Below are 24,127 nucleotides of genomic sequence, written 5' to 3' on the forward strand. Positions count from 1 at the left end.
ACAACCCATAATAATGAAGTGATATTGCTTTGACAATTTGAAAACTACTTCTTAAATGTCTTCTCAAATAATCATGATTCACAAAAAACAAAAACAAGAGAAAAGATATTATACATTGATTCAATCATGCATATACATCAAGGCAGAGTCATTAGATGTTGCTGATTTTATTAAAAACAAATTTGAATGCTTAGTCAGAATTGATATGAAAGTTGATCCACTGCACATAGTTCCTCACTTTGGTGTAGACACCTGGGTAGTATGGGTTTGCACAGCTGATACCCCAGGAGACAATGCCCTCTAAGCAACCATTGCAGATAAGTGGACCACCGGAGTCTCCCTGTGGATAATAAACAAGAACAGTTTAGTTAGCAGCTGTTAGTTGTTCTAATATGAAAAAAAGGAATTTTTAGCAACGTTTGGTATGCTGTAACATTAAGTCCTGGCAAGGCTGTAATTTTGCGGGGACACGATATGGGTGGGTGCATCTGCAGCTACAGGATCTGAGGGTTTTTGTTAGGTTTTGATATTTTGATGAAAAATGAGCACAAACTTAAATGGCAATACCATATGTCTATTTAATTCTTATTTTTATGAATGCAAAAATAACAAAATAGACTATTTATAATTACAAATAGAAAGATACTTTTAGTGCCTCATTCATAAGTTGCTCTAAATTATCAGTAACATTATTAAAAAATTTATATGTTAAAAAAAAATAATAATAATGGCAGATACTGGTGCCAACATGGATATGTAGGGCATTACAAGTATGTACCCAATTTAAAATAGAAAGTCTGTCGATCTAATACCATCAGACTTGAAAACTTGAGCCTTAAAAAAGAACAACAAACCAGAATAAACTAAAAAATATATCATACATTCTTTTAAAAACATGCAAAAGTAAATGTTCCTTGTATTACAGATAAATTATGATCAGTCAATCTATCTATCTATCTATCTATCTATCTATCTATCTATCTATCTATCTATCTATCTATCTATCTATCTATCTATCTATCTATCTATCTATCTATCTATCTATCTATCTATCTATCTATCTATCTATCTATCTATCTATCTATCTATCTATCTATCTATCTATCTATCTATCTATCTATCTATCTATCTATCTATCAGGGTAAATATAGTAACAAAGACTGCAAATTATGATTCCCAGATAGATTGATGGATAGTTACTACTCTCTTTGCTGTCATCGCTGATTCTAAATAAGGATTTTCCTATAGTGAAGTGATGATGATATTGATGATAACTCTTACAATGTGTCTACTTTTTAAGACCTTTTGGATAAAAGCCTCTGCTTAATGCATAAACATAAAAAAAGATTGCTGTCACATATTTCCAATTAAACATTTAGTCGTAACTATGCTAGTTGGATAAATGCTTCCATGAGTTACCATAAAACTGGGCAGACAAGTTCAGTCTTTTCCATATTTTAACATTATAACTATAGTGTAATTACGGGGATTTACAAACAGAAATATAATATTATACATAAGTTATTTATTATCAACTATGAAGTTAAAGTCTCAATTTTTATGTTTGTGTCGCCTTAGAAATCGTTATTTATAATTACAGTGAAGCTGGTCTTGCATTTATGTAGGCAGACATCTTTGTGTTATGGAAGTGTAGAGCTAAAGAAACCTAGTGAAGGAGGAGATCACCATTACGCTTGATTATGAGTGCGGCAGGTTAGGCCTCTATAAAATCCATATTCTGCACAGATTAATAAAATGCTATTTATAAAATTGTCTTTGTTAACAAACCTCATCATCACTTGATAAGGTAAGTGATGCGGACGTTGCAAAGACATTTTGGTACGAAGATGGCCTTCATATTATTTGAGGGGGAGAAGCGGTTGGGGAAGTAAAGGAGAAGAAGAAAGGAGAAGTGGTTTTTGTTGTTGCATTCTGCAGAGGGCCGTTAGATGTTACTGCAAATAAAAACTGTAGCTTTAATAATACAAAGTAAGACCTGTAGAGTCTGAGAAGTGCTCTGAGATTTCTTAGAGGATTGCAGAAAACGGTAAATTGTTCAAATTGTTTGAAAAAAAATATTTTATTTTACGTCACTGCTGATGTCTTTCTATCTTGGCATTGTTTTAGTCCTATGAGTCTTGTCCTGTCTAAAATTTTATTTAAAAAACAACAACACAAAAACAGTTTCATCTGGAGCAGCAAACTACTTTGATACATTAAACAGAAAAGAGATGATTTGCTATTTAAGTTAGTACTTGAGTACTTTCCTCTCTGACTGCAAAGGAAGTAGGCCATAATAACATGTATTTTTAAGTAATGGCTTTATTATACCTGGCAGGAGTCTTTGCCCCCAAATGGAGATCCAGCACACATCATGTTCTCAGTGATTCTGCCCCAGTAATACCAGTTGCAGTAGCGGATTTCTCTCACGTCCACAGCCCGGAGAACAGGAGACAGAGTGTAACTCCAAACCTGTGTAACACCCCATCCACTCACAGTGCAGACATCCCCCTTTAACTCGGGTGTGTCTTCATCAGGCAGCTGCACTGGCTGGACGTAGGCGTTGAGCTGTGCTGGTCTATCCAGCTGTAACACAAAGAAAGGCGGCAAACAACCAACAATGAAATGTTGAACATCTAATACTGTAAATGCATCACTATTATATCTCCTCAAAATGCTCTTTTGTAAACCTTAATAAGCATGATGTCATTGTTGAATGTGTTGTAGCTGAACTGGTGAAAATATATTTTTGAGACGCCAAAGGTTTGTTCAAATCCCTCTTCTTTATCCAGGTTGTGTTCACTCAGCACCACAATCATCAGGTGGCTCCTGGGAATCCGAAATAGATGCACATAGCTTCTCTTTACAAACAAACTCTTGAAAACTACTAAGAAACATTAATCAACTAAAGAAAAAAGCTTTTTGACGTCAGTACTTACGGTCTCCAGCAGTGGGCAGCAGATAACACCCATTGTTTGTCCACCAATGTTCCTCCACAGTAGTGCTGTCCTGTCTCAGTCTGCAGGGAGGCCTGGTATTTGATTGAGTATGGCTGCACCTCCTGACCCCCGATGATCCTCGCTCCAAGAGCTCCTGTTTAAAAACAAAAAGCTGGTGGGTCTCAAGACCTATGAACTTGAAACATTTAACAAAGAAAAGAACTAGAAGTGTGGAGGAGGTGCCCAACCTTTATTCACTTCCTAAGATGTAAAGAAAAGTCTGGGTTTAGAAAGGTCTTTCTTTACGAAGCCCTTTAAACTCAAAGCGAATCCAAAGCCTTTTAATATGGGTTGTACCCAGCTCTGTTTTTAAGGAAAGGTTGCTGAATTTTTTTATTTATTTATTTTCTTTGTGGGTTAGTTTTATGAAGAAATATGAACATTTTATAGTTAGAAGAATGAATTTTTTTTTTTATAATTTCTTGCCTTTTCCATTTTAGAAAGCTTCAGTTAGTATACACTTTTTGATTATTACAAAAAAAAAAAGGAAAATCCAAATTAAGAGCCTTTCTTGGTGGCCCAGACGTACAGTATATGATTCTATTATTTTTTTTTAATGTTTTTTAAAGCCAAAGCCAAATGGCCTAGAAAACTGAGTTTTATTTTTTGACTGATTGGATTATTTGTAAACTGTGTAGCTAATCAGCTCTAAAGATGACTTTTAAACCAATATAAATGTGAAGTATTGTTATTTCTTGGATTTTTGTGTGTATTTGTATCACTTCATTAATATCCCTAAATGGAGATTTACCATGGACCTTCACCAGCAATCACACCTTTAACACATTTTGAATGTATAATCAAACACTGGACCACTAAATAAAATAGGTCTTCCATCTCTTGTCCTTACTTTAGGCTGTCTGCAACAATTTCCATATGACAGAAGGATTGAAATATGTCTTTTTGTGTTTCTTTATGCTCTATTTGCGTCCCTTCACTACATGTAGGCCTAAGAAGAAAATATTTTGATTTGTATGTTGTATGGATAAAAATCTTTAGAATTAATAGGGAACTATTAGAAAGTTTTATTGCAAAGACTGTTTAAGAAAATCATGCAGATGAGGCATAAAAACTTTCAAGTTGATATTTACCCAAAAATAAACCTTTTTTATTGGAATGTGTAAAGAAAACAAAAAACTGGGCACACCCAAACCCTGGTGTTAAATCGTTAAGTGTGACCCTTCCTATTTGTCTAGAAAAGGAAGTTGATTATACTAGTAAAAGTCAAACACAGACACATACACAGCACTGTTAATTTAAGTCTAAAATTATTCATACTCCTTTTTACTATATTAAAAAAATATTGTGTTTTGGAAGGAAAGTGAGACAGGCTTGTCTTCAAACATAAAACAATTAAACATAGTGCAGGTTTTAATAAAATGCCATTTTGCAAATGTATTTTGGAAATTTACATTGTTAATTTCAATTTTGAGTTTTAGCAATAAGCTTTGTGTCTTTAGGGGTGGGAGGCCTCCGTGCAAACACCCTTATCTTCACAGATTCTCTTCCAAACTGGAGGTAGGATGTTGGCTTTTTGTTTTATATTATGAGATATAATTAAAAGATGAATCGTCATCTAAATGAGGAAAGACAAATGATAGATAGATTGATTGATAGATAGATAGATAGATAGATAGATAGATAGATAGATAGATAGATAGATAGATAGATAGATAGATAGATAGATAGATAGATAGATAGATAGATAGATAGATAGATAGATTATTTAAAAGCTTGTTCATTGACTTTTTTATAGTTCTAGTTTTTAGATAGATGATTTATTCATTTAAAATATTTATCATGGATTTTTCTTTTTTGATCTATATTGAAAATAAAGATTAATAACATACCCAAAAATTCTTTGGAAGATAAAATCAACAGCACTGTAGCAATCTGCTGCAGAGTCATCGCTGATCGTAGTTTACCTGTAATACAAAGAACATTTACTTTATCATGTTTTTTTTTTTTTTTTTATAGATGTACCATTAATTTATTTTCAAATTTTTATGCTAAAGATTAAAAAAGTTGTTCTTACATCTGAACAGTGCTTACCTGAAAGATAAAAGGTTGAATCCTGCGTTGCTTCTGGTGAGACCAGTCTTCTCCTCGTGGCCTTTTAAATGTAACTTTATCCCTTTGCATCTCTTTTGTTGAATTTATCTTTCCATCTTTCTGTGTGCTTTGGTCATCTCACTTTTTAACCTTCTACATAACAAAGCTGAGGTGTTGTTCTTTCTGTAGGCTCAAGTTATCAAGTCTGATGGTATTTAGGTTGGAAACGCCTTGATATTCCGTGATGCGCTTTACAAACAAGATAGAATATTCCACTTTTCTTTATTAGATGAGATTAACTATGGAATAACTCAAAATTAATGTATTTTCTTCCAGGAAATTTATACAAATAATCTTACACGCCATCTTTCCAATGTGGAACAGCAGGTTATTACATTATGATACTCTTATTATCTTGGTTCAGCACTTTTTGTTTTTAATTTGATTCTAAAGAGTATCTGAATTTGAAAAAGTCAAGACATTTTATTTTTATCAGTAATGCACATGCCTTAAAAGAAAACTATTGCAGCTTGTAGAACCCTGACAGTGATAAAGTACAACACTATGAAAAATCTGCTTTTTTTTATCTATAATTTTAAACTCACAGCTTTAAGTTTAAGCTGCCTCATTATCTTATATCTATTATGTTCCTCATATGAATACTGCCATAAAATTTACAAAGAATCTTGTGAAATCTATTTTATTTTCACTTCTAAGGAAGGGGTGTTAACATGCAATGTTAATGTCACTAAATTTTTGCAGGGGTGCCACAAAATGTTTTTCATGTTTATCATATGTGATGCAGTTTGAGATTTACAGAAGTCTCTTGTTTACTAAAACTTTGGCAATTTTGTACATCATAGAAAGAAGCAACAGATACACAGTAATGGAATAAGGGTACAGAAACAGTTTTTTTTGTTTCTGAAATGATTCGCCGTTTGGTGTTTGTTTTTTTCTGACCATGCATTAGTGCAAAACTCTTTTGTTACTGTGTAAATACGGCATGTAATGCTAAGTGGCCCTAAAATTCTGATGCATTAACAAAATCTTTTCTGTAAAATTCCCTTTAGGTACCTATTGTTTGGTTCTTCTATCAGGTGATGCCAAACGTACTTGGGCAAATCTTAAGTTTGAGAACATAATGTTCTCAAGCTTATTTTACTGGTGCTATTGAAAAACGTTTCTTTGAAATGCAAGAAATATTACTAACATACTATATATATATATATATATTTTTTACAGTGTCCTGTCTGGCAATGTGGCAAAAAGAATAATTGTCTCAATGCCAAAAAGAGCCCAACAGATTTTACTTTCACAAGTGTAGCAGTATGGCAATTGCCATATTGCTCCACTTGTTTCATGCATATAAATTGCTTTATTATAATTATGCAGGGAGTTTTACAGTTTATATGGACACTGCAATGTAAATAGAGCAGAAAACCAGAAGAAGAAAAAGGAAAAAAATAAAAAAAGAGAAAAAAAGAAAGAAAGAAGAGATAGAAAGAAGATAATGACAAAACATTTTCAGTCTGCTTCATCACCTGTAACGAGATGAAAAAAGAACAGCACAACCTGAAAGACATGGTACGAGATATACAATAAAGCAACTAACATACTAATTAGCACATAGGTTTAAGGCAGAGGCTCCCAAACTTTTTAGCCTCTGACCTACAAAAGGGTATTACAGTCGACCCAAATTACTGGTCAATTATAAAAATATTTCAACAAAATTAATTCACCATATTAGAAGAAGCATCAACAACCAAGATGGTTGGTTTTTGTCCATTTTTAAGTGATGCTGAGGAACTAAATGTTTATTTTCTGTATTGGATCTCAAGACCCCAAGTGCTTGTGGAGCTAGTCTACATTTACCTTTTCTATCTCTGCTTCTTTTATTTTTTTTTTCTACTTCTGTCTCCTTGAACCCCAGTCGGCCTCGGCAGATGGCGGCTCACACTGACTCTGGTTCTGTTGAAGGTTTCTTCCTGTTAAATGGGAGTCTTTCCTCTCCACTGTCGCTACAAGCATGCTTAGTGTCAGGGATTACCTTCGAGTCAATGAGTCGATGCAATCAACTTGTTTTCCTTAGATAGAAAACTTTGAATTAATTTGACTGTGTGATGTGGTTGAATTGTCTCTGTAAAGTACATTGAGATGACATGTGTAGTCAGTTGCCGCTATATAAATCAACTGAATTGAATTGATCAAGGACCCCAAAGAGGTTAGTGACCCTAACTTTGGAAATCAATAGTTTAGGGTGATTAGTGGTTTTGTATTCACAAGCAAATGTTGGAGGAAGTGAGAAATTGTCAGATGGATTAAAGCATTTTCTCCGCTTGTTGCAAATGTTGCTAAAATCTGTCTGAACCAAGAAAGGTCTGAACTAAAGAGCATTAACTTAATTTACTGAAATATCAATATAAATAATAAGATCATTGATGCAAGCAGCACAAATGAGCCTCATTCATATATGGAGATTGTGTAACAGCTACTCCTAAACACTGAAATCAATAAGTTCCTCCAAGGTTCTACAGTTTTTCTGTCTGCACCCTAATAGGAGGAGACCACAGGAAAGGACTAAGATCTTGTTTTAGGAGATTTATGTTCCATCTTGTCTGTGAAAATCTCAGCATTTCCCAGAATCAGGAGGAGAAAGTTCCTGGATTGGTTTTCTTCCTGGACCTGTTTACCTTGTGATTTGATCTTAGATTGATAAAAGACAAAGGATGGGCATGGTTCAATGATTTATGTCTGGAATTAATTGAATCTGCTAGCTTTGGGGACTTTTATTGTGATTTGCTGCTGTGTACATAAACAGAATATAATAAGAGGCAGTCCTGAGCTATATGCAGCATCTAAACTGCGGAGAAAATAAACCGTGGTTAGCTCCCAGGGGATGACATATAGCTCAACTACAGCATTCAGCACAAGTGAAGACAGCTTGGAGGGCTATTAGCCGTCTGAGGTCAGGAACTCCTGAGAGGGATGGCTACTGAAATGAAACCTGCCACTGGTCTGCTCCATTTTTAATGACAGCCGGCTCCAGACCTGCTGCCTTGACCTGGTCTGATATAACAGCTTTTAACTGCCAAGACCCTTATTATAATCCTGTCTGGGGAAATCAGTGAGGGGAGACTGGACCGTGATGAACAGCAACAGAGAGCTTTAGTCTTTTTCCTTTCATTTAGTGTGATGTACATTTAATACGAATGGGAAACTACAGACGTCTTTGCATGGCTAAAACATCAGAGAGGAAGAAAAATGTATATTACACATAAAAAATAGCTAAGTTTATCAGGCTTGTGGTCCCACTGGAACAATTCATGGCATTAAAAGAACCATCCGCAAACTGTATTACAATGAACATGTTTAACCTGAATAGGTCATGAACACAGCGGGACAAAGTTAAGAACGTTTCAATTATATATTGGTCTGAGGAGGACGTGGCCATGGAAACAGAAATAGAAACTATTGGAAACCTGAGAGTGCAGGTGACTGTGAGATGCCTCCCCCTTTAATTAGACGGCTATCAAACTGGTTAAGCCTCTCACTGCAGGAAAACTTCTCTTCCTTCTGTCTCATCATGAACCTGGCATCTTTATTGCTCTTTATAGTTTTGGAAGTCATGACTGTAAACTGTAAGTACTTCTTTTTTTAATGCTTTAGTTATCATTAGCCTTTTAATTAAATATAATCAAATGGGTTTAAGTGAAATAACATTGACCAGAAAAAGATTTTTACAACATATTCTGAATTAAGCCAACATAATGAGGTTTCTAAAATGAATGCGCATGAATGTCTACCTAATATATGATTAGTGTCCTTAGTGAATTTTTGAAAGCATCCCTTTTAGTGCAGTTTGAGATTAACTACCGTATATTTATTCCCCACAAAAGTATTACTCAAAGGCTTTTACATCAGAATAATAGTTTAGAAAAAGCATCTTGAAATGATTGTATTTAACATCAAATAAATGAAAGTAAAACTTTCATGGTGGAAATCCTGTGTAAGTCAGCATGCTTGTAGGTTATTGAAACATGTTTTCTTATTAGGATGAACACTTTTACTCTTCACACACTGTAATAAAATAGGCTTTTCTCAGAAAAGAATAGGAGGGAGAAAGTGAGCTTATTCACAAACATAACATGAAACCTCTGTAACAACAGATGAGCGCTCACAACAACAATAACCAAAGGCTAATTTGCGGCTGACGCCCTGTTTTGCACATAGAAGAAAGAAATCCCAACCCTGTAATGTTTCTGGGAGGAGTGATTATGAGCTAGAGTCTCTGTTAGATTTGACATTTCTAAGTTATTTGTTAAAACTGCACCTTTTTTAACTAGCTTTCTTAAAAATGCCAACATTCAAGTTCCAAAGTATTACATAATGGTCTCAAACATCTAATTTATACTGCATGCACTGAATGAAGTTTCCACATTGCTCCCAATATGTGCCAGTGCTAACCATAACAACTAATAACAAAATCTGTGCATGAATTTGTCAGGTCCTCAGCTCCCGATTTGTTCATTGGATAGATGGATGATGGATGGATGGGTGGATAGATAATTAAATAAATAAATGTTGTTAGTGATATTTAATTCAGTATGCTTTGAGAATTAAAAAAATAAAAACAAAATGAATAAATAGGATAAAGGATTAGCTTTGTTGGAGTTTTGTTATTGCTTGTTTATTTCGGTTTCTTCCCAAAACTTTGAATTACTTTTTCATGACATTATGAGACATTTAGGCCTGTATATTTAGAGTTTGTAAATTAGGTACTTCTTCTTGTGCAGATTTTTTTTTCTGTTTGTTTAATTTGTAATGCACTTCTTATCTTAGAGGCTGTTTAATCTCAATTTCCCTTACTAAGGATATTTGGTGTTTCTTGGCCATTTGTGCCAAACTTAGCATTTACTCACCACGTTTCAAAGTGGCAATTAAATAACACATTTCAAACTAGTTCATTTTCTTTACTGAGAATTCTGGAATATACAGTCATAATTAAAGAAAAAAAAATAAAATGTTGAGGGGGAAATATTGAACTTGCTTTGCTCTGGACCAACCTACTTTTCAGTCACAAAGATAAAACAATATACAGTAATGATGATGATGATGATGTAATTTGATGGATTCTACATCAGGGAAATGCATGTTATGGTGTCAAGAAATTGACATATGGATTGCTTTAAACAGCAAACATCACAAAGCAATGGGCTCTCTGCACATCTCTACTACTTCCTGAACTTAAGGCAGCTCTTTTGTCTCCTGTCTTTCATTACTGGATGAACTGATTAACCCTGGTGTGTCTGGTCATGGTAACTGAGGTAAGGCACACCTGGTTTAATCCATTAATCAGTAGAAAAAGATAGGAAACAAAATAGCTGCCTTAAGTTCAGGAATTAGTGGAGTTGTGCATTAGTACTGGTTTGAAAAACTGACAGGAAAAATACAATTCAAAACAGCTTAAGATAAGTGTGAACACATCTTTAGAGCTATAGAACATGATATTTGCATTTTTGAGAGCCAGTCAAGGTATCAATGACAGAAAGTTATGCAACAGTATCACCAGCTTATTGGTGCCACATTACAGATTGTTATACAATCTGACAGCAGTTGGTGAGAACATCTGCAAGTCCCTGATTGTTAGAATCGCCCCTTATAGTGAACTAGACACAGGATTGGTGATAGCAAGATGGTCTAACGTTAGAACCTTAACCTAATTTATTTGCCTTCAAATACTAACAGTTTTGCATTTCAGACATTAATTGGCTGCAGCAGCAAATGCATTAAGAAAGATTTGCAGGACAGTGTATGTTAATGATTGGCTCAGGTTCTGAAATTTGTAAAATCATAATGATTTATTGGAAGGTTTATAAGCGTTAGTCATAATTTTTATGAATTTGCACAACCAAAAGCACAATATTTGAATTATTTAAGATATTAAATTTATTTAAAATAACATCTCATTTTCAAGGGGGTCCTTTGCACAAACATATTACAGGAATAGAATCTAAAACAATAAAATAAAATAAATGCAATACGACTTTTATACAACAGACAAAAGCTCCCTGAGCCTAATAACCCCCATAAATTCTGGTAGCGTTTGTACAGTAAAAAGCAAGTTTAAGCCAAATATATATTTCCACAAGTTCATCTTTTGGGATGAGGAATATTCTTTACGCATTTCTAGGCGATTCAGGGAAGAAAACTCAAACCTATGAACTTTCTGAAAATCTTTAAAGGTGCGCAGAAGAAAAGTAACAGCACATAAAACATCTGTTTTATGTGCTGTTACTTGATGTGCAGCAAAGTGAATATTTGTCAATGCTTAAGGTACAGTAATAATCCCAGAATCTACAGTGCAACAGATGTATAAATGTACAAAATATAAAAAAAATACCAAAGGTTTGGAAGATACAAGAATCAAAAGATGAAATGTTGATGGATAAGGGGATCCTGTCAAAGTTTTTCTTGTACTGTAGAAAGAATAGAAAGTACGAAAAAAAATTGGAATTCTAAATCACAAAACCTTAAACTTGAATATATATTTTTTGTCTTTTACCATCTAACTTTAATCTGTTTGACTGATTAAGGGAGCCACATTGCAGCTCTTTGCAGAAACAGTTGAGATTCTGGATCAGGGTTCATCTCAACTGGAAACAGAGAAACTGGATTCATGCCCTGAGGTTAGATATTGAGTTCTACTTGTCAGAGTTTGGACAGACCATCCAGGTTCTTTACTTCTGCTGTCGGTATGGCGCTGCAGTGCAGTTTGGACATGCCTTGGATGCACACTTTACAAAATGCTGGGTTATGAAATTATTCCCCCGATATGAGTTATAATTAGGTTACTACGTTTTTTTATATAGGTCTTATTGGGTAATTTTTTGTGCAATGCTGGGTGCAATGCATGTTCAACATGCATTGGGTAACCCAGCAGCTGATTGTTTGTGCTTCGAACTCATCCCCCGGAAAGACATGTTTGCTCTGGGATCACACCATGACTATGAATTTCGACTACGACTATCCACCATTAGCTCACACATTTGGAGCACCTGACTCACCCTCTTCATGGCAAGCCATCAATATAAGGTTTGTGCACAGAACGTCTAATTTACAAAGTCTGTGTTGCATAATATTAAAGTACTGTATTTTATTGTCAAGGTTGGCTTACTAACTAGCCACTTAGCTGTTATCATGGAAGATGGATACAGCGTTTCTGTTTTATAGTTTGGGATTTCCTAAGTGATCTAATTAAACTAGTTCATAATTTACACTGCTGTCTGCTTAAGTTTATTTTAAGGTCCTTGCTGGTTCTTCAATCAGCAGGCAGATTTGCTTGCTGGTTAATTTTCTAGCTAGTATTTTTTTATGCATTTGAGATCCTTTTAAACTATTCTGCATAAATGCAAAGTTTTAATCAGTTTTCCTAAATTGCATGCCTGGAGCTGGGAGAAGCTGTGCAGCTCATTTTCAATAAGCTGCGGCTTTTTTAGCTTTGCTTTTTAGTGTATCTTTTTGTGAAAATAAAACAAGCAGCTTTCTAAACTACAGAAAAGCAAAAGTAGTGGGATAATAACCATAGCAGTGCTACATATTCCTCCTTAATCTTGCGGCATTCTTGTTCTCCATGTGTGCTTGTGCATGTGTCAGTGTGCCGTAAGCATGCTTGTGCTTGAGCGTGTGGTGCATGTTGTTGTTATTCAGATGAGCAGAGACAGCTTTTGAGCAGACTTTGAACTTTGGTGATATAATAATACTATATTATGTTAACTGTATAACTGTGTTGACCCATTATCATAATTTCTCATTAAAATAGAGGAATTAAGTTCGTTTTTGCTGCTGTGGCAGCTAAAAGGCAGAAATATCTACATTAAAGAAATGTATTTTTCCCAATCCACAGCATTTTAAGTCTGCATTTCTACATATAGTTATAATTTGGGAGAGGACTGCATTACAGTACACAGTACTGTGTAGTTTGGTTAGATACACGTGTTATTGTTAAACATATAAGCAGTGTATAGTTTTAGGGGTATATGCTATTTACCACGTGTGGGCGGGCCTTGGGATTTGTAAAAAAAAAAAAAAAAAAATATATATATATATATATATATATATATATATATATATATATATATTAGGGATGCACGATATTGGGATTTTGGCCGATATCCGATATGCCGATATTTAAAAACTCATGTAGCCGATAACCGATATCGATACCGATGTTAAAGCTGGACAAAAATAAGTAGTCATTGAAAATAGCAGTTTTGTTATCCATTTCTGACACTTTGAAAAATAATATACTCAAATATATTTTCATATGCTGATATCAAATAGATTTTTAAAAACGCGGTATCGATCTATTTTACTTTCAAAATCTCGTGAAATTTCATCGTTCTGTTACAAACTCTCGTGATATTTTGCAAATTCTTGTGAGATTTTGTTAGTAAAATAGATCGATACCGCGTCAATATATCAACATAAAAATATGGCAAAATTTTGTGAATGTTCGGGGGATTTCGTAGCATAACGATGACATATAGCAATATTTCATTAGTAAAAGAGATTGATATGGTGTTTTTAAATGGCAATATATCAGCATATGAAGATATTGTGATATTTTAATGTATCAATATTTTTTCCCTCGTCTTTAGAAGTTTTTAAGTCTGTAAAAAAGAAGTTTTTGAGGAAGAAGAAGAAGTAGTATTTTTATTTTTTTTTTTTAACTTTAGAAACTCAGAAGCTGATCAAATATCGGTTAAATATCGGTGGGGTGGCCGATGTCCGATATTCAGTTTTAAGGCCGATACAGGCCGATACCGATAGGGGGCCGATTATATCGTGCATCCCTAATATATATATATATATATATATATATATATATATATATATATATATATATATATATATATATATATATATATATATATATATATATATATATATATATATATATCTTAAGCCCATGTTACTGGTCTTTATCCTAAAATGATAATTTGGTCCTTACTCATTCTCACTTGCTCCCTCTTGTTTTTAGGCTGGTGGTATGACTTCATGAGGCCAAGGTATCCACACCTTATCCCTTCATTCTGACACCGAGAAATGATCAGCCTCCATCTTAAGTTTCTGCCACCACTGCTGGACAGCCTTTGGACCACTGCTTTCAGCCATCAATGTTTCCTTAAATACATTTTTGATGTCACACATGAAATAGCTAAATCAGCATGAACATGTGCGGGATCGCCTGCAGAGAGCAGCCTATGAAATCCCAGGAGAGAAGTCTGAACTGCTAAACTTTCCCCAAGCTAGAATACTTGCTACCAGAGGAGCAAACAGCCTGAATTACAGCTTGTTATTGCCATTTTGACACTTGACCTGTTGCTCTTCTTGGTTGTTAGTACACTGTTGTACATTGTTTTTTTTATTACACTAATTTAAATTGTTACTTGATTAACTTGACTGCTTCCTTTTTGTAATGTGGGTAATAAGTATTAATAAATTTGAAAGTAGTGCCTCGTAAAGAATCCAGTATCGTGTTTATTGCATAAAAAATGCTTTGCATGAGCAAATTGAGCATGTATTTTAATATAGATAAGGGTTGTCTATTGCAATATATTCTCCTGATGATATGTACTGTAATGTGTTAGAATCAATCTGAGGCATTTAAAAATTTAACAAGCATTTAAAAGCATTACGTATGTAGCTGGTAAAACTTTAAAAAACTGTGATCAATTTCACCAAGCATTCAAGTAGAGGCTATTAACAACTATGTGTATTTGAATTTATCCATATTTGCATTTAATTCAACCCATAATTTGGGTAGAATAGTGTAACCCATTTGTTGGTGTTATGATTTTACTAAGGTTCAGACCCAAATGCAGAAGACCAAACTGGGAGACCAGGGAAGAGGTTTAACAGGTTTTATTGAAGAGATAATTCAGAGAGAAGTGTTCCTCCGAACACTGCTCAACCGGAACTGAAAAGTGAGGGGAGGACACTGCGGTTAGTTCAGGATCAGTGGGAAATTTGACTCGTGAACTTGGAGAAGAGGATTTGGTTGCTGACTCACATTTCCAGAGAAGTTGTTTAATCCTTGACTCCAGTCTGTATGCTGTAGTTCCAGTGTTTGATTCGGTGGAGGGCGGAACAGGGTTTACCCAGAATGCGGTAGTTTGTAGGTGAATGGAGAAAACTGCCTGCCACTCAGATTTCCTGCGGTACTTGAACGGGTCGTAGTGGAGAATAATCCCTTTCTCAGAGCGAAGCTCAAACGATCTCTTGGGAAAGTGAATCCAAACCTCCTGTTTGAAGCCCAGCTCAGTTTATAGCTCAGTTGATCCTTCCAGGGAGATAAGGTCCGAAAAATCCATTTAGCAGGATGACTTCCTGCCGAGAGGCAAAAGACAAACAATGTTAAAACTCAGGTTGACAAGAACTCAGTTTGACTTAGCTAAACTCAGCTTGGCTAGAGTACCCAAAACTGGCAAACACTCTGGCATCAAGGTAGTGGCAGTCAGCAGCTTAAGAACACTCTGTTAACAAGGAAACCATCAGCAGGTGTGTGAGGAGGCGGACCAGAGCTAGGCGCCTCTTGTTGGAGGAAGGGAGAAAACACAGAAACACAAACACACAGAAAGGAGTCCTGACAGTTGGGTTATAAAGAACCAACCATCTTGCTGGTTCCAATTAACCTGACTCGAACTGGAAATAATCAAGTTTGGGGTATTTCTGACTCACTTCTTTTTAGTTTGTACAACTTTAAGAATACGAAGAGATTCAACATGGCTGCAATTTGAATAAAGTGTTAATTTGGGTATGAAAACCTACAGAGATCAAAGTTTTTCCTGATGCATTAGGGGTAATAAAACGTTTCAGCTGCAGTAATAGGGTCTTAATTCCTCTAAAAAGTTATTTCTTTATTTTAATGGTAAATATGACTCTTTTGAGCTTCAGTTGTATTGTTGGCATTATTTACTCTCTGTAAAATTGTGCTTAAATATATTTACTCAGATAGTATTTTACTCATTTATCTAATTATTGCTTTGTTATTCTGTATTTATATCCAGCTGTCTTCCTATTCAATTTGATCAGCCTCCCTGTTCCTGTTGCAAAACATTTTTTATTTTTGTTTTCAAATTATGTAAAGAACGGTGTCCCATGTGATCTTCATCCATGGTTTAAGAACCTAATATTTCAAACATCTTCACAACTGACCTTTCCACCATGTTTCTTGGGGTGCGTGGTACTGTAAGTTCACAAATATCCTTGAACCGATTTCTGTGTTCTTCACAGAAGGGATGCATTTAATTGCAGGACTCTGTGTTCTAACCGTTTTCTCTTCTATAACATTAAATCCTAATAAAATAAATCAATGATTCTGGTTGTAATGTGAAAAATTGTGACCATATTCAAGGTGCTGTTAGGAGCAGAAATGTATTGTGTGTCTCTGGCTAACTCTTAGAAAAAAACAAACAGATAATGATTCTGAGATTCATCCTAGCTGGGAATCAATGCAGCTCTGGGATGAGATCGTTCTTCATCGATCTGCTGGGTGAAAAGGATCCTTGCAGCAAAGATTTGTGTTGGGTTTTTTTTCTGGGTCTTGTATTGTTCCTGTTGATGCTGTTTCAGCACAAATGAAAGCACAACACAAATGTTTCTTTCCATAAATCCAAAGTTAATTCCCATTTCTGTGTCACAGGTCAGGGCATTCCACAGGAACGTATAGTGGGAGGGTACGCACCAGTTCCACATTCCATCAAGTACATTGTGTCAATCCAGACAACGACCCGCAAGCACTTCTGCGGTGGCTTCCTGATTAACAAATTCTGGGTAATCACAGCAGCACACTGTAACATCGGGTGAGCCACTTTCCTTTTGATTTTCCTTTGTGAATAATAGATGTTGCATAACCTCCTGCAAAAACACAGTTGTGATAAAATAAAAGTCAAAGTTTACCTTCAAAATCCTTATTTAGGCTTTTTCTGCACAAGCTATAATAAGCCTAATGACCTGGGTTCAACTTTCTTGACTCCAGGGAATCTAAAACCAGATCAGATGCAAAATTTTGGTAATCTCCATGGCTGAAATAAAGCACATGAAAAATGAAACCATGCACACAATGGAGCTCTGTGCCTCTGCAATCTGACACAAGCATGGTTGTGGCATAAAAAGACATGACAGTTTTATGTGGATAACAAGGAAATAAAGTGCCCATAAAGAGGCAATAAATTCAGGTGGTGTTTGGCATTTAAATCAGATATTAGTTACATCAGTACATCAGCAAATAGATACCTTGTACTTATTGTTAAATGACATTCAGTAAGTGGCTGTCAGTGTCGTCGAGTTGCCCTTTTCCTTTGTTAGTTAACAAAGGGCAGTCTTTCACCTTAAGTCTTGGGATGTTTTATGTTGTTGGAAAAAAAATCTCTCTTAATAATAGATACTAATTGAAGGTCAGGTTATGGCCCTGAAATCTTAATTTGAACAAACAAAAACACTGTCCTATGATGTTCTGTGAACACACACCCAACAGACCGTGTGTTAGGACAAAACAATGAAAGGGTGAATTTAAATCTTTGTCCAACAGTTATTTCTGTACACATATACATTCAATATGCAAGAGTTTATTTACAGAATCATTCAACTCCAAGTCAAACCTATTTCAGATCAAAATTCTTGACTAAACTAGTGAAATTCAGCTTCGTATTTAGGCATAGGAAAATGAATTAAAATGGTTTAAAACCATAATTAATAAAACATAAAGTAATTATATCACAGTTTAGCTCAGCATGCATTTTTTTGTTTGGAAACCAAGTTTTATCTTTAAAAGTTTTAAAGTAGAACTGATTTAAGGAGTGGCTGCCTAGTGGTTAGGGCATAGGGCTTCGAATCCTGAGGTTGTGAGTTCGATCCCCGTTAACCCCACACTGCTCCCTGGCGCTGCACAATGGCAGCCCACTGCTCCCAAAGGGGATGGCTTAAATGCAGAGAAGTAATTTCCCTCTGGGATTATAGGGTATATAAAATACAAAAAAAATAAAGTAATAATTTAGAGCAAATGGATTGTCTTCAAACCAATTTACAGTTTACTTAAAACAGAAATCAATAACCTGTAACTTAAGGCAGCTCTTTTGTTTCCTGTCTTTTTCTACTGGATGAACTGAATAGTTCCTAACCTCAGTAACCATTTTACTGTCTTGCTGCGTGTCGTTCTGCAGTGGACATTTATACATTTTGTTCTTCTTTATATGCCATCTTTTTTTCTCTCCTTCAGCTGTGGCATACTGCGGACCTCTGGGGCAAACATCATTTTCAGATCCGTTTTTGTACCTACACTTGTACTGTGCGGTCAAAAGATTTGTCAAATGAAAGTGTAACCTGGGACTCAATAGAGGCTGTTTTGTGCAGTAAGTCAGTGAAGCTTGAAGAAAGAAATAATCTTTTTCTTTGTGGAAAAGTGGCTTCTATTTCAAAGCTAGCAGCAGTGGCAAAAGTCAGGACCTAAAGCGGATGCAGACCATTAGACCTGAGAAAGATGTCAGATCAAGTGCATTATAGGAAAATGTTCAATATGTTCAGCTTTCCATATCAACAACATATTTAGTCATGCTGAAAAGAGGGCTTGCCATTTATTAATTTAATAGATTAGCATATTATATTAATATTAGTAAAGGTATCATTTTTCAGCACTTGATAAAAAAATTTATCCTAACACTCGAGACACTAGAGAAAAATATGTGTAATTGAATCATTAAATTTGAAAAAATATTAAAATAATTAGCAATTAAATATTTTTTATAAATGAAAAAGTCCAATTCCATCCAAATATGCTTGTTATGAGTAAGTAGTGATGTCAACATCTTTTCCTTCAAAACGGGGTAAGAATGTATTGAAAAAGTCTTAACCCTATAATGCCAAATGTATCATATTTGATACATACGGTTTCTGAAATGTTTTGCGTCTGACACCTTTTGCATAATTTAATGGTAAAAACTTTGCTCAAAATCCTATTGTACACAATCAGATATACCTGATAACAGAGGGCAGAAGACTACACAAAAAATTATCTTGACTTATCGCATAGTAATAAATTATTAATATCAGAAATGTATTTCTGTTTTTTCTTTTTACATATTTTGTTAAAAGGCCAAATAAGGACTATAAACCAAAAAAAAAGTAATTTTCTGTTTTGTTTTATTCTTGGATCGGGCTTTAAATGGTTAAACAACTTTTTGCTTTAATCAACCCACTTGTCTCGCCTGCAGGGTAAACAGAATGGTGATAGTAGCAGGAGACTACTCTTTGGCTATTTATGAAGGCACAGAGCAGGAAGTCTACCCACAGTTTTTGGTTCCCCATCCTCATTACAACAGTACAACAAACAACAGTGACATCATGCTTATTAAGGTACAGAATTCAAAGTAACTGTCAGAATCTCCTGGTAAATCCATCTGTTTACGATAATAACCACGTAATCTGTCTCCAGCTGAGGGAACCTATCTACCTGAACAGCTTCGTGTCCATCGTTCTGCTGCCCAAGCAGGATGCTTCTTTAGCAGAGGGCACAATGTGTCGCGTGTCGGGCTGGGGATACACCAGCCCCACCGGGGGCCAGATTCCAGCCACCCTTCGGACTGTCACACTTCCTGTTGTCTCTACAGAACAATGCAACAGCACAAAATCATTTGATGGCAGTATTACAGACAAAATGTTGTGTGCCGGCTACAACACTGGGGGAAAGGATGCCTGTCAGGTAAGAGTTCGTTCAGTGGAGGAATGCAGCTTTACATTTGTTCAATTTATATACACCTTACACTAACAGAAAAAAACCCTTTGGGAACCGCAGCTTTAGTCCTCAACCAGCCTTGTTTCTCATAACTTCAGCTGTTTGTTTTTATATTTTATTTACATCTGACTTTGGATATAGAAAGTTATTTTATTCCAGCCATTGTCTGTACTGCAAAAAATCAAAATCTTGATAAGTCATTTTTTCTTAAAATAAGTGCATTTGTTCTTGAATTTAGGGGATAAAAGAGACATTCTGCCAATGGAACAAGAAAATTTAGATTTAAAATAAGAAAACACAATTGCATTGTTTATTTTTTAAGTGACTATTATCTAATTATCTTATTTTAAGAGTAAAAATACTGATTCCATTGGAAAACTTTTTCATTTACCTACTCAAATCAAGGGTAAATACACTTACTTTAAAATTTTTTTAATTATTTCTAGATCGTTTTTCCAGTGTGATGTTCTCCTTTATTTGCAATTTTAAAATGGAAAATGTGGCACATTAAATTTATACAACAATGAACAGTGTTTATAGATTACTTGTTAAATGCTCTTTAACAGAAATCCACTGAAAAAAGTTAATAAAACTCAGCCCCTCACTTATTTTGTTATAGTGAAGTGTTAGGGGTTGTATTTGTGATCGAAGTCCTTTTTAATATAATAAAGGCATATCTTAGTGCTGGATTAAGCAAGCAGGACTGCCACTACATTTGAAGTCATTGTGAAGCAAGATTTCATTAATAATCCTTCATTTATTCAGAAAAGTACTTTTGAGATTCACGGTCTCAGTTAAATACATTAATGTCACTGACATAAAAAAGGAATTATATTAGCATAAAAAACAATAATTATACTAACATAAAATGATAAAAATACTAATACTTTTTAAAACTTTTTTAAAATAAACTAAATACTGTACTTCTGAAGATCAATACCATAAAACACCAGCAGACGTTTTACAGAAAAGACATACTGTAGGCTACAGCGTCTGATTGGTCAAGGTTTCTAATCTATTTCCAGCATTGTTCAAAAGGAGACCAAATAATTTTTTTTTTTTTTTCTGTAATGTTCTGGTCTCAAGGCTGGTTAGTGAAACAAGTAATCAGACCAGACATCATCAAGAGATCATGACACTTTAGACACCTGACTTGAAAAAGGTGCTTCATAATCACAGGTAATTTACCATTTAAGCTGTAAATTGATTTGTCAGGGTAACCTAAGCCACTCTAACCATAGGGATTTAAAAATTAAAAAAAAAAAGAAGCCAGGTTGCCTACATCAGAGACTAAAATCGGGAGCTGGATCCACTGAAGTAGAACCTATGAGAAATAATCTGATAATTGAGAGATGGTCATTCCATTCTATTGTTAGGAACTCTAAGAACAACCAGTAAACATTTGATCTGAAAGGAAAGAGCCCAGTTTGTAATATGATGAACAATGAAATCACTAATATATGTAAAAGATTAATTATTAGGGGAATCAAATGTCAGAAAATAAATTTTAATTTCTTCTCTGGATTTAGCAGTGACCTAATAAAGTGAACCTAAAATTAGACATATATGACTCTCCTTTCAAATTTTCATCACAGATCAACATTTGTTCATAAAGCTGTGTAATTACAATTTTGTTCAATTGTAACCCTAGTGTGAGATCTTATTTACTCTAATGGTCCTCTGTGCTGGTCTTTCAGGGTGACTCAGGTGGCCCACTTGTCTGCAATGGAAGGGCCTATGGAGTGGTGTCATGGGGAAGAGGATGTGCGGATGCTGGATATCCTGGAGTCTACACTGCTGTGTCCAAGTTCCGCCACTGGATAGACAACACAATATTTAGCTACTACAGCAGATGTAATAAGAATTAGAGCTCAGTGTTAACTCATTGGAGACATAACACCCTGATTTCACTGTTGCCTCTGATCTAATTTTATGCGTGATACACTATATTGCCAAAAGTATTTGCTCACCTGCCTTGACTCACATATGAGCTTAAGTGACATCCCGTTCCTAATCCATAGGGTTCAATATGACGTCGGTCCACCCTTTGCAGCTAGAACAGCTTCAACTCTTCTGGGAAGGCTGTCCACAAGGTTTAGGAGTGTGTTTATGGGAATTTTTGACCATTCTTCCAGAAGCGCATTTGTGAGGTCGCACACTGATGTTGGACGAGAAGGCCTGGCTCTCAGTCTCCGCTCTAATTCATCCCAAAGGTGTTCTATCGGGTTGAGGTCAGGACTCTGTGCAGGCCAGTCAAGTTCATCCACACCAGACTCTGTCATCCATGTCTTTATGGACCTTGCTTTGTGCACTGGTGCACAGTCATGTTGGAAGAGGAAGGGGCCAGCTCCAAACTGTTCCCACAAAGTTGGGAGCATGGAATTGTCCAAAATGTCTTGGTATGCTGAAGCATTCAGAGTTCCTTTCACTGGAACTAAGGGGCCAAGCCCAGCTCCTGAAAAACAACCCCACACCATAATCCCCCCTCCACCAAACTTTACACTTGGCACAATGCAGTCAGACAAGTACCGTTCTCCTGGCAACCGCCAAACCCAGACCCGTCCATCAGATTGCCAGATGGAGAAGCGCGATTCGTCACTCCAGAGAACGCGTCTCCACTGCTCTAGAGTCCAGTGGCGGCGTGCTTTACACCACCGCATCCGACGCTTTGCATTGCACTTGGTGATGTATGGCTTGGATGCAGCTGCTCGACCATGGAAACCCATTCCATGAAGCTCTCTGCGCACTGTTCTTGAGCTAATCTGAAGGCCACATGAAGTTTGGAGGTCTGTAGTGATTGACTCTGCAGAAAGTTGGCGACCTCTTCGCACTATGCGCGTCAGCATCCGCTGACCCTGCTCCGTCAGTTTACGTGGCCTACCACTTCGTGGCTGAGTTGCTGTCGTTCCCAAACACTTCCATTTTCTTATAATACAGCTGACAGTTGACTGTGGAATATTTAGGAGCGAGGAAATTTCACGACTGGATTTGTTGCACAGGTGGCATCCTATCACAGTTCCACGCTGGAATTCACTGAGCTCCTGAGAGCGACCCATTCTTTCACAAATGTTTGTAAAAACAGTCTGCATGCCTAGGTGCTTGAATTTATACACCTGTGGCCATGGAAGTGATTGGAACACCTGATTCCAATAATTTGGATGGGTGAGCAAATACTTTTGGCAATATAGTGTATGTCAGGTGCACATAGTGGTATATATTCAGGGATGGGTCCATATTTTAGGAAATAGTCATACTTGCTTTCAGTCTGAGAGAGATTTCTTATTGACTCCAAAAAAGCCATAAAATTATGAGCATTGTCAGATGAAATAAGTAATCCTAAAGATGGATAAACTGATCTGAAACTGGAACAAGAAAGTTGACACTTAGACAGAAATCAGCCCCATTACAACGTTTCAAGATTATTCTGAAAAGCAACGAGTTTAAAATAGAATTTTCCAAACGTGGTTCTCAGGTTCAGTGTTTTGCATGTTTTATGTGTTTGTGCTGCCACACACCTGTTTGAAAAAAAAATGGCTGATGGACAATTGGAATACCTTCTGCAGCAATAGATGAAAGTTATAAACTCATTTCACACATTTAGAAACTTCTTAAACATGCATGATGAACGGGCCTTACTCTTCAGTGTGTTCCCAGAAAGCACAAGGTGCACCGTCTCAGTTCTTTATCTTTCTTAAAACAATTAAATGCAATTCTTAAATAACTTTAATCAAAATGTTGCATGTGTCACAGAGACTTCCCTTCCAGCGCTTGATTTGCACCTTTTCACATGTGACTTTCATTCACTTGTCTGTAAGGATTCTTTAAATGTTTTTTACCCTACTTCTTTATTTAGTAGTTTCAGTTTTGTGCCAATATCTTAAGTACGCTTGCATATCTCTTATATTTAGCTTTAACATTTTCAGCTTATTACCATGATTAATTAAGTTAATTTCTACTTTGTCAGTGCTTGGTACTGTATGAACATTTAATTGAGAACCACCAAATGTAGACCAGGCAACGTCTATACCCCAGTAGTACTAGTATCTAAAGTGTCTAATTCTGTCACATTGTTGGAATCATGGCTTTATGTCCAACCAACTTTTATCAGTTTTTAGAAAAATATAAAAGTAAATTTTTTTTTTTTTTTTTTTATCAAAATGTACCCATGTTTGAACTTTTTCGGCTTTTTGGATGCTTTTGTTAGAAAATATTATTTTCTGTATCGAAAAATGACAATAGAAATTACATAAAATGGGTGAGTCTGCTTGGCTTTATAGCAGTAAAC

General features: G+C 35.5%; 2 protein-coding genes across 2 annotated transcripts; one reads left to right on the forward strand and one right to left on the reverse strand.

Moving 5' to 3' along the window:
• LOC119799346 (trypsin I-P1) lies at positions 1–5,203 on the reverse strand. Its single transcript, XM_038309188.1, has 6 exons — positions 5,052–5,203; positions 4,850–4,924; positions 2,940–3,093; positions 2,691–2,829; positions 2,332–2,586; positions 1–340 (listed from the first exon to the last, which is right to left on the reverse strand). Exons 2-6 carry the CDS (start codon positions 4,905–4,907, stop codon positions 191–193), a joined length of 756 nt encoding a protein of 251 aa, XP_038165116.1. The 5' UTR covers positions 4,908–4,924; positions 5,052–5,203; the 3' UTR covers positions 1–190.
• Positions 5,204–8,560: 3,357 nt separating this feature from the next.
• LOC119799345 (trypsin-3) lies at positions 8,561–23,181 on the forward strand. The gene is made up of 6 exons (XM_038309187.1): positions 8,561–8,689; positions 16,756–16,915; positions 19,322–19,463; positions 19,543–19,809; positions 21,540–21,782; positions 23,033–23,181. The coding sequence occupies exons 1-5, from the start codon at positions 8,635–8,637 to the stop codon at positions 21,708–21,710; spliced, it is 795 nt and encodes a 264-aa protein (XP_038165115.1). The 5' UTR covers positions 8,561–8,634; the 3' UTR covers positions 21,711–21,782; positions 23,033–23,181.
• Positions 23,182–24,127: the final 946 nt, after the last annotated feature.

Source organism: Cyprinodon tularosa, unplaced genomic scaffold (genome assembly GCF_016077235.1).
Source record: "Cyprinodon tularosa strain WSP-4 unplaced genomic scaffold, ASM1607723v1 ctg66, whole genome shotgun sequence".
In the NCBI taxonomy this organism is placed as follows: domain Eukaryota; kingdom Metazoa; phylum Chordata; class Actinopteri; order Cyprinodontiformes; family Cyprinodontidae; genus Cyprinodon; species Cyprinodon tularosa.

Bases quoted from the DNA above. Each gene is read 5' to 3' on its own strand.
- LOC119799346 (XM_038309188.1), bottom strand. From the start codon at position 4,907: ATGACTCTGCAGCAGATTGCTACAGTGCTGTTGATTTTATCTTCCAAA. The intron at 3,094-4,849 runs GTATGTTATTAA...GTTTTTAAACAG, and splicing joins ATCTTCCAAAGAATTTTTGG to GAGCTCTTGGAGCGAGGATC. The intron at 341-2,331 runs GTATAATAAAGC...TATTATCCACAG, and splicing joins GGGGCAAAGACTCCTGCCAG to GGAGACTCCGGTGGTCCACT.
- LOC119799345 (XM_038309187.1), top strand. From the start codon at position 8,635: ATGAACCTGGCATCTTTATTGCTCTTTATAGTTTTGGAAGTCATGACT. The intron at 8,690-16,755 runs GTAAGTACTTCT...TCTGTGTCACAG, and splicing joins GGAAGTCATGACTGTAAACT to GTCAGGGCATTCCACAGGAA. The intron at 16,916-19,321 runs GTGAGCCACTTT...TCTCGCCTGCAG, and splicing joins GCAGCACACTGTAACATCGG to GGTAAACAGAATGGTGATAG.